The following is an 11,143-nucleotide window of genomic DNA, read 5'->3' as shown; positions in this document are numbered from 1 at the left end:
AGAGTAAGTGAAATAAAGACAAAAAATTTAAAAGAGGCTTCATGAGATCACTCAGTGGCTGGAAGAACTTAGAACTCTTACAGAAAACCCAAGTTCAGTCCTCAGAACCCACATCTGGCAATTCACACCTGCCTCTAACTCTAGCTTCAAGGGATCTGATACACTCTTCCAGTCTATTTCCACACACAGATACACATACTTATGTAGAAAGATAAGTCTATAAAATATTTTATAAGATAAAGTTAGAAGGGAATTTTATAAATATCTAGGCATAGACTTTTGTATAGGTCATATATGAATGTTTTCACATATGTTGTGTGCTCTCACCTCTGTGAATTTAAATCCTTTTTAACTTAGGCATTATTATCCCTACATCTCCCCTTACAAAAAGAGATGCTGAGTTAAAGCTTATATATCTAAAGTGAGGGATTACTGGATCTACAGCCACCAAAATGAAGTTCAATCCCTTTGTGCCTTCTGACCAAATCAAGAATGGCAAACGGTATTTCAATGTACCTTCCCTTGAAGGAAGATCATGTTTTCCCCTCTTTCCAAAGAGTTGAGACAGAAGTATAGTATTCTGCCTATGCCCATTCGAAAAGATGGTGAAGTTTGTGCTCTGAGGACACTACAGAACCCAGCAGAGTGGCAAAGTGGTCCAACTATACAGGAAGAAATATGTCATCTACACTGAATGGATGCAGTGAGAAGAAGCTAATAGCACAACTGTCCATCCATGTGGCCATACACCTCAGCAAACTCGTTATTGCCAGGCTGAAGCTAGACAGAGACTACCAAAAACATCCTGGAAAGAAAAGCCAAATTCTCAAGAAGTATGAAGGGAGAAAGGAAGAAACAATTGAGACATTACAGTAGAGGAATCTCATGTACGCTTTCATTAAACACTGTTTAATTAAAATAATAAAGTGAAGGACATCACAGATCTACATTAGAAAGCCATACTTAGAAAGCATCAGAGACCTTAGTAAGTAGGCACTAATACTATAGCTTTATAAACATTAATTATAAGGTATTCTTTGGGGGCTGAAGAAATGGCTCAACAGTTAAGAGTGCTGGATGTTCTTCCCAAGGCCCCAGCACCCACATGTTGAAGCAGATTCCCAGAACACACATGATGGCTCATAGCCATCTGCAACTACAGTTCCAGGGAATCCAATACCCTCTTTTGGCCTTCAAAGGGACTAGTCACACACTGTGTATAGACATACACACAGACAAAACAATAAATAAATAAATAAATAAATAAACAAACAAATAGGCTGGCTGATTGAATGTATTCTTTAAATACATTCTCTTAGCTAGATGTGATGATATACACCTGTAATCCTAATACTTGAGAGACAGAGGCAGAAGAACCTGAGTTTAAGGTTATCCCTGGCAACACAAGAAGTTCAAGGCCAGACTCTGACATATACACACAAATGTATGTTATCTTATTCAGCCTTCACAACAAGTTATATAAAATGAGCATTGTTAAAATGTCACTATAAGCTAGGCATATTGGCCTACACCTTTAGTTCTAGCACTCAGGATACAGAGACAGGCAGAAATTCAAAGCTACACTGGTCTACAAAGAGAAATCTAGGTTGTCAAGGGCTATGGTAAGAGTCTCTGTCAAAAAAAAAAAAAACATAAAAAATATTTTTTTTTTTCCAGACAGGGTTCCTCGGTGTAGGCTTGGCTGTCCTGGGACTTACACTCTGTAGACCAGGTTGACCTCGAACTCAGAAATCCACCTGCCTCTGCCTCCCAAGTGCTGGGATTAAAGGTGTGCACCACCACTGCCCAGCTAAAAAATAAATTTTAAATGCATACCATTCTAACAAGCACACTGAAATACTATTCTGTCCTATCTGTACAGCACACTAATGCTGTACAAAGTATCTGCCATTAGCAACCCACTAGCTTTCTCCTGGCTACTGAATAGCTACTGAAATACTGCAGTACTTGTATAAAACTTTTATTAAACTGTATTCCCAAAATGTAAAAGTGTGATGATGTCAATTTAGATATGGCAGAGATGCTGTCTATGCTTCTTCTAAGTGAAAAGATGAAAGTTCTTGACTATAAGAACATAAAAAAGAAATCATATGCTAAGCTTACTAAGATCTATAAATTTTCTATTCCTAAAAATGTAAAGAACAGAAAGTTGTGCTGGTTTTGCTGTTATACCTCAAAACTGCCCAGGCTATAAGCATGGTGCATGACAGTGCTTAGTTAAGACAGCAAAGGCAATCAATCTGTGTACAAGTGTCTGTATTGGGGCCAAAGACGGCAAATACAATGTGGCACTATTAGGAGGCATGGCCATATTGGAGGAACTGGGTCACTGCGGAGATGGACTTTAAGGTCTTATGAATATGCTCAAGGTATGCCCAATGTGGAGGACAGTCTCTTTCTGCTCTCTGTGGATCAAGATGCAGAACTCTCGGCTCCTCCAGCACCATGTCTGCCTGCATGCTGCCATGCTTCCCACCATGACTACAATGGACCTCTGAAGTGTAAGCCAGCCCCAATTAAATGTTTGCCTTTATGAGAGTTGCCATGGCCACAGTGTCTCTTCCCAGCCACCATAACTAAGACAGATGCTATCTGTGGTTTCTGACATGCACTGGGACTCTAAAACTATATTCCCAAAGCAGGACATAGGGAGCTGTTATACTTGGAATTTCTTCTTTTTACTTTTGTTCTTTTTTCCCTTTCTCTTCTTCATTTCCTTTTTTTTTCCTTTCTTCCCTACTTCCCTGCCTCCTTCTTTTTGATACTGAGGATAAACTCAGAGATAACAAATGCTGGACAGCATTCTACCACTAAGCTACACTCTTAACTAATACTGCTCATTTCCAAAGTTTGATTGTTTTAGACAAGGTTTCACTGTCCATCCCTGGCTGGCCTGGTACTCACAGAGGCTGAGCCCAAACTCACAGAGATCTGCTTGCCTTGCCTCTTGAGTGCTAAGATTAAAATCGTGCTTCATTTCATCTGGCTCACAATCATTTAGGTTTTTTTGGGGGAGGGAGTGAATACGAGCGCAGGCATTCTCAGAAGTCAGAGGCATCAAATCCTTCTGTAGCTGGAGTTACAGATGGATGCTATTTGTCCAATGTGGCTACTGGGAATGTAACTCAGACCTTCTGCAAAAATAGTGTGTGCTGTCAACCACGGAGTCATTTCTCCGGCTCCTCAAAATGATCTTTACTTAATGACCTCTACAAAAGTTTCACAAAGCGTTTTACACATAGCCAAAAGTTATTACGAGTCACTTACGGGAAAGTAGGTTTCCACAATTTCAAAATTTTGAAATCCAATTATAATCCACACCAAGAGGGTAACAATGGAAACCAAGACGATAAAAGGAACAAAGTAGCCACTGAGTTTGTCTGCAAACTGCTGGATAGGAGCCTAGAATTTAGAATAATAACGATGATGATGAGTGTTTTTAAGTCTTTTCTCTAATACTGAATACAAAGTATATTTGGTAGTTAGCACAGACAGAAATATCTTAACAAACTACACGAATGCAACTAGAATTAATCAAAGGAAAACAAGAGCCATACTAGAAGGGCTTAAGAAGAACACCTGCTTTTCCTAAGGGACTAGGTTACCTTTGATGTTTGTGCCTCCTCCACAAGTTTGACAATCTGAGAAAGTGTTGTATCTGCTCCCACGTGTGTTGCTCGGATGAGGAGAGATCCATTCTGGTTAATGGAGCCTGCAATCACTGTGCTCCCAGGTTTCTTAGCCACAGGCATTGCCTCCCCTGAAGCAAGTGAGAAGAAAAAGGCATTTATTCGTTCACTGTTCAACAATACCTGGAAAGACCATTCTTCTTGAACTAGGATCTCGACACTTGCGAAGGGAAAGTTGCCCTCCCCTTTTTATTTTTTATTCTCATCAAGAAAACACGGGGCTATACAGCCTGGAAGAGCTTCCCACGCCGAGGAAACTGCATGCAGTCTCTAAAGAACTCATATTCTTTGTTCATGATTTACATATTTACTGGTTCTCCTTTAGTGTCTACTTTTCATTATCACTTCTGATTCATTTTCCTTTCATGTCATGATCCTCTGACAGAGCATACCTGTGATGAGGGACTCGTCTACCATAGAATGTCCTTCAATAACACGGCCATCCACTGGAAATTTGCCTCCTGGAACGACCTTAATGATATCTCCACGTTGTACAAGTTCCACATCCACTTGTTCTTCACTGCATATGAGTTAACATAGAAAGCATCATGGCATCTGCTTATTCTAGCCTTCACACACATGATTTGGAGACCATGCCATGCTTATGGCTCTGTAATTACTACCAACAGGACCTGGACCCAACATCTATGCTAGCAACAACTACATTAGTTTTGCTCACTGGTGATAATGAACAAATTCTTGGCCCAAAGCAAGCACTCTAAATATTTATTCAATAATCACGGAATGAGATAAAGCTTCAAAAAGTGCATCATACCACAGCCAGGTATGATAGCATACACTAGTAATCCCAATACTTGGGAAGTAGAGGCAGAAGGATTATTAGCTCAAGGTCAGCCTGTATTTACATGAGATCCTAACTAGCTACACATAGTCAATGTCAGGTATCTTATGTTTCTTTTTAAATTAAAATAGCTCCTTCATTCTTTCCTTTCTTACTTCTTCCTTTAGTCAAAGGAGGTATCACTAAGGAGAAAAATAAGAAAGCACTTAGTGGCCAAGCACTTGTCTGACATACTTAAGGGGTTCAAGTCCTTTCCTAACACCAGAAAAATCCTGGATACAGAGCCCCAAAACAAGACCTTGTGTCAAAAGAGGGGTAAGGTGAGAGTTGGCCCAGGTTATTCTCAAATCCATGATCCCCCTGCTTCAGCTTCCAGAGTGTTAGGATTACAGGTATGTACCACCACACATGGCTTGAATATGTCCTTTGGGGGTGGGTTGGTCTCAAGACAGGGTTTCTCTGTGTAGCCTTGGCTGTCCTAGAGCTCACTCTGTATAGACCAGACTGGCCTTAAACTCACAGAGATCCACCTGCCTTTGTCTCCCATGTGCTGAGGTTAAAGGCATGGGCTACCACCATCCAGCTAAATACATCCTTCTATAAAGAAATCCTGTAGAAAATATACCACGGAAACTATATTGGTAGTTTCCAATATACTGGGGTTTACTTCCTACTGCAACAAGAAAAAGAAAGATGAAACAGACAGATGAAGTAAAGCATCATAGGATGGGGCTAATTGTTAAATCTGAGAGTCAAATTAAATGTCATTATGACATTCCTAACTTCTAGATACATCTCAAAATATGTTCATAAACGAGGGCCAACAAGCTGGCTCAGCACATGAGGGTGCCAAACCTAACAACCTGAGTGCCATCAGTAGGGCCCACGTGGTAGAAGGAGAAAACCCCCATAAGCTGTCCTCTGACCTCCACACATGTGCCATAACATATGTGTACCCACCACAATAAAATGAATAATAGAATGTTTAAAACAAGTTACAAATGGAAATGAAGATAAATACCTCAGGAGGAGATTTTCAGAGTTAAGAGTTACAATAGTTGCTTCAGTTGCTTGTAATGAAATTAGCTTTGCGAGAGCCTCGGAGGTTTTGCCCTATAAATTAAAACACAATAATGATGCTGAAGAAAGAAAGGCTTTAAACCTAAAGACAAAATCTTCTAACATTTGCTCAAATATCAGCTTAAGAAAAAACATTTGACCAGAAAAATTTACGTTGGAATATCAATAATATAATTTTAAAGGAACTTTAAAAGTACTAGGTCTAATTTATAAAGAAATACAATTTAATAGAAAATATCAGGAATCTGATGCATATATGAACAAAGTACTTGAATAAGTAGGCTATTCAAGAGAGATTATAAATACCCCATGTATAGGTACTTTTTCCAGACTACCAATAGAAGAAACTAGAGCCCCTTTGCAGTTCTAGTTAATGTCTGCCAACTTAGCAAGGATTTTGAGAAAATGCAATGGTGAGGACGTTGTAGTAAAAACTACTTTCCTGGCAGACCCTAAACTGGCAACATTTCCCACAGAGCACAGAAAGATGATGCCCTTTGAGACAATAATCATAAATCATATCCTATCTAACTGCTCCTAAGTTACTCAGCTCAGAAGGAATGAATGTTAGGCACGATTAGGTTCAGGGTAGAATTGCCTAAAACAAAAAAATTGAAAAAAAAAACAATTAAGAAAGCTAGAATGGTTTAGTAAAAATGAGAACACATTGACTTGACAGAACTAGCAAGTGACTGTTTAGACTGTAGTTAGGGAAAACTGTACAACGCTTCAGGTACTGAGGTGCATCCGGATTATGCTTTTAACTCAGTTAAACATAAAGTTACATGGAACAGGGTTAGAAACTGACCTTCATCACAGAATGGAAACACGAATGAACTTTGACACCACTGTTTTAAGCCACATGGCTACATCAATTCTCAAATAACAATATAAAGTACCATGGGTATCCTCTAACCCTGGCAGAAATATAAACTTGGTAAGTTTACTGACGATATTGCTAGAACTAAAATGGTTAACTACATAACTCAATGCACATTTCTAATGAGTGGTCTTTGACTGATCTACTATCTTAACAAACGTCACCCTTTCTTACTTTACCTTCGCTATATGTTCCAGCCATCGGCCTAGTGCAATAAACACAAACAGCATAGGAGGCGTATCAAAGAAGGTAATAGGGTTCACTTTGGCTCTCTCAAACATTGCAACCAGAAGAATAACCAGAGAGTAGGCAAATGCGATGGTGGTTGCCAACACAATCAGCACATCCATATTTGCTGTCTTATGCTTCAGTGCTTTGTAAGCCTGAATGTAGAAGTACCAGCCTCCACAAAACTGTAACAAAAGAGTGAATGTTACTGAATTTTCCTAAACCCGAAATTCATATGTATACCTAAGTAAACTTAGGGTAAAGTATTGATGTTTACTTCCTTTGCCTTTTAACTAGTCCATAAACATTGTTATAGAGCCTCATATGTAAGCCCAGGTTGGCCTTGAACTTTACAAGATCTTGGGATTACAGGCATGCACCTACCTGGCTGCAAGGGGGGGGGGATTTTGAGCAGGAATAAGTTTGCATTTTAGCAGAGGTATATACAGAAGGGCTTCAAGCTGCTGTGCAAGACACCAAGGGACATCATCTATCATCCAGTGGACACTTCATACCATAAAAAAACCCAGATGGCTGTTGCAAGTTTTCTTTTCTTTTCTTTTTCTCTTTTGGTTTTTTGAGACAGGGTTTCTCTGTATAGCATTGGCTATCCTGAAACTCTCTCTATAGACCAGGCTGGCCTTGAACTCATAAAGATCCATCTGCCTCTAACTCTACATTTTCATTTTTGATTCTAGCTTTAACAAGTAAACTAGGAAGATAATTTAGACATTTTGGAAAGTTTTTTTAATATATAAAACTTAGCCCTTTTCTAAATGTCAATCACAAGCTACAGGTTCTGGTGGGAAGTATAACAGGAAAGCCTGTCTTCCATTAGTCTGATTGGTATTAAGTAATTGTTATACTGTCTTTTGTTTTGCTTTAGGTTTGGGGGATTGAACCTAGGGCTCTTGGTATACTAGACAAGTAATCCACCACTGAACTACACCCTCAGCCCTCACTTTTAAACCTTTAATGAAGATCAAATAATATACTTGATAATGTCACTTGCCTGTACAGGTAGACACAATAAAAGGGACAAGAAATTCATAATGGACAGCCCTGGCAGGATCTGACGTTCCAGAAACATAGAAGAATGCATGTTGATCATTTCTTCATTACTCATGTTCTGATTATGGTGAAGAGTTGCAAGGTGGTGATCCATAACCATCATATAGATCATCAGTCCCATTACAGGGATACAGAAAAACAGGCTCACAAGGAAAGACCCTCTCCATCTTAAATGGAAAATATTTTTAAAAGAAAAAAACATTTTAGTTAGTGAGTACCTAAAAGTTAAATATTATATGTACTATAGAGAAACCACCTCACTCAGTGTAAGAAGATGTCATGGGGCTGGAGCAATGGCTCTGTAGTGACGAGCTTCTACTGCTGCTTCAGAGAACCAAGTCTAGTTCCCAGCACGCACATCAGCTCACAAGCACCCACAACTCCAGTACCAACAGAGCCAACACCCTCTTCTGACCTCCATAGTCTCCTGCATACATGTGCCATCCACTCACATACACAAAAATTAAAAATACACACAAAATTAAAAAGAAAAATTAAAATTAAAACTTAATTTGTAAATTAAAAATTAAAATTAAAAAATTAAAAATACACACAAAATTAAAAAGAAAAGTAATCTTCAAAAATGCTACAGGACAAACTGACATGCTAACAGGATGTTAAAGTTCTAAAAGGAGTTGAAATGTTTTTACAGACAACCCCAAAGTACTTACTGTTTTATTTCTCGTTTATGATCTAAGTGGTTGGCTGATCGATCTTTCTTGACCAAAGAAGCTTCAAAACCTAAGCTCTAAGGAAATTGATGAGAAAAGTGTCATTTCACTCAATGCAGAGATATTCTAAGCCATGCTGTTATTACTTAGAACAACTCAGTTCAGTTCCTGAGTAAGTGTCATTCTGGGGAACGGAAACATGAAGCTGTCCAGAGCTTTCTGCCCTTGACTAATCTGGTTTCTAATTTTGCAAAGAAATTAATAGCACACTGTCTATTCTGCTGTTCTTAAACTCCCAATTTTACTCAAGTGCAATAGCGGTTTTCACTGGCAGTGCACAAATTCTAGCACTATATTAAATACATTGGCCAAGGCCTTGCCTACATAGCCTTCATCTTTGTTCCACAATAAAAAGAACATGAACAGGGCTGGTGAGATGGCTCAGTGGATAAGAGCACTGACTGCTCTTCCGAAGGTCCTGAGTTCAAATCTCAGCAACCACATGGTGGCTCACAACCATCTGTAATGAGAGCTGACCCCCTCTTCTGGGGTGTCCGAAGACAGCTACAGTGTACTTACGTATAATAATAAATAAATCTAAAAAACAAAAGAACATGAACAAAAGTCCTTTTCTTCAATACAGCTAAGTATAAGAACTACATGTTACTTAGTAAGATGCACATGGGCACAGACAGTTCTGTATCTGAAAACACCATAGTCTCAACTGCTAGGAAAATGGCTGCCATCTTCTAGTTGTTGGCAGTGTAACATGGTGAAAGTGATCAGCATCAAGTCTCATGGAACTCCACAAATAGCTTCTCTAGTTGTTTTACCTCTGAAATAAGATGGCAGCCCTGCTCTGAGAATCTAAAATTGAAGCGTGCTGAAGGTGACTAGGGTAGATACTCATGAATAGCAGCTTCACAGATATCAATGGTACAGCTGCCTAAACTAATAGGATATTACCTGAACTATAATATACTGTCAACCATCAGAACATCAATTTTATAACACACTGAAAGTGCATAATATACATATAAAATACATATATATTCTGCTTAAGATACATGGAAGAACACAGGATAAACTTTGCACAAAGAAAAGAGTTGCATTTGGGCTATAGTGATGGCTCAGTGGGTAAGAGCACTGACTGCTCTTCCAAAGGTCCTGAGTTCAAATCCCAGCAACCACATGGTAGCTCACAACCATCCATAATGAGATCTGATGCCCTCTTCTGGTGTGTCTGAAGACAGCTACATTGTACTCACATAAATAAATAAATAAATAAATGGATAGATCTTTTTTTAAAAAAAGAAAGAAAAGGGCTGTGTTTAACTTGAAAGTGCTTTTTTCTTTTGTTCTGCTTTGCTTTAACAAACCATAACACATCTAGCATTGATACTTTAACTTTACAGTGATTAGCTTGAGTCTTTCTTATAAATTGCACTTTATATCCATTTCCTAAATACTTTAAGTGATTGATAGTTTCAGCTTAGGTCTGCTCATGATCTAATAGCACAAATATGCGTCTAAATTTCCTGGTGAAGGCCATGGGGGTTGGGAGGAACAAAAGCACACACACACTAGTGTTCTTATGTGGAATAGTCAGAAGGGTCCCAGGCTTTTCATTGTCTCTGTCTAATGTAAACCAGATGTGATTTCAGAAGGTCGGTGACTGCAAAGGTAAGAGAAAAGCAAAGTCAAGACTTACTCCAATGGTATGGATAATATCTCTGGGGCCAATAATTTCTGGATCATATTTAATATGTGCTTTGTTAGTTGCCAGGGCCACAGAGCAGTAGAAGATCCCTTTGTGTTTTGTGAGCGTTGATTCAATTTTATGGACACAGGAAGCACACGTCATTCCTCTCACCTGTTAAAAACAAAGCCTTTGTTATTAAAAACATCCCTTTTCTTCTCCAAAAATTTAGTACTTCTAACTAAAAGGACTATCATAACACAGGATTGCCTTACGAGGTGTTATCTGTGCAATGAGTATGCTTTTGATATGGTTATTAGAATTCTGATTTTATGAGGGAGCACCACCTGTGATGGAGCTGGGGATTTTTGGAATCATGAAAAAGACCCAGAATTGGTTCTGAAAATAACCAGACGAAACTAGGCATATGTTAAATGTCGTGGCATATTTTCAATATAAATGGATTATGTAGTGTATGAGTCTTAGCTTGATAAACTTAACAAAGAAAAAAGAATTCTCTTTTTTGCTGTGTACATGTATATGTATTCATGTGTGGGCATTTGTATGTGTGTGCATCTATATGCATGTATGTTCAGGGGCAAGAGGCTGAAATCCACCATCTTCCTTAACTGTTCTACTTTATTTCCTGAGATTACTGAGGCAGCATCTCTAGCTACACACAAAACTCATTCTTTTCTGGCTTCCAAGGGCACCCTAATACATGTGGCATCTATTCAAGCACAAGTGTGCATACGAGTTAACTGTTAAGCCATCTATCTGTCCAGCCCATTTAAAATATTTGAAGTAAATAAAGGCTAGAGAGATGGCTTAGGAGCTAAAGAGTACTTGCTGTTCTTACAGGGGACCAAGTGGGTTGGCTTACAACTGCCTGTAAGTCCAGCTCCAAGGAATCTAGCATCCTCTTCACACACATATGCGTAAATAAAAATATTTTAAGTAAATCAAAAAGATAAGTAAATACCTCTCAAATTCTTCCATAGA

General features: G+C 38.7%; 1 protein-coding gene across 3 annotated transcripts in view; it reads right to left on the bottom strand.

The window, feature by feature from the left end:
* The window catches only part of Atp7a (ATPase copper transporting alpha), a 114,789-nt gene that overhangs the window by 22,141 nt on the left and 81,505 nt on the right, over window positions 1-11,143 (bottom strand). For all 3 annotated transcript variants that reach the window (XM_031366465.1, XM_031366447.1, XM_031366455.1), the window contains exons 7-14: window positions 10,154-10,315; window positions 8,443-8,519; window positions 7,713-7,938; window positions 6,652-6,885; window positions 5,534-5,625; window positions 4,103-4,230; window positions 3,627-3,781; window positions 3,289-3,423 (exon numbers count right to left, since the gene is read on the bottom strand). In XM_031366465.1, the coding sequence (XP_031222325.1) occupies window positions 3,289-3,423; window positions 3,627-3,781; window positions 4,103-4,230; window positions 5,534-5,625; window positions 6,652-6,885; window positions 7,713-7,938; window positions 8,443-8,519; window positions 10,154-10,315 (1,209 nt within the window). The remainder of the gene's footprint in view (window positions 1-3,288; window positions 3,424-3,626; window positions 3,782-4,102; window positions 4,231-5,533; window positions 5,626-6,651; window positions 6,886-7,712; window positions 7,939-8,442; window positions 8,520-10,153; window positions 10,316-11,143) is intronic.

This window comes from Mastomys coucha, chromosome X (genome assembly GCF_008632895.1).
Source record: "Mastomys coucha isolate ucsf_1 chromosome X, UCSF_Mcou_1, whole genome shotgun sequence".
Classification (NCBI taxonomy): domain Eukaryota; kingdom Metazoa; phylum Chordata; class Mammalia; order Rodentia; family Muridae; genus Mastomys; species Mastomys coucha.
Note: the sequence above shows the minus strand (reverse complement) of the source record. Positions and strands in the feature narration are given on the sequence as shown.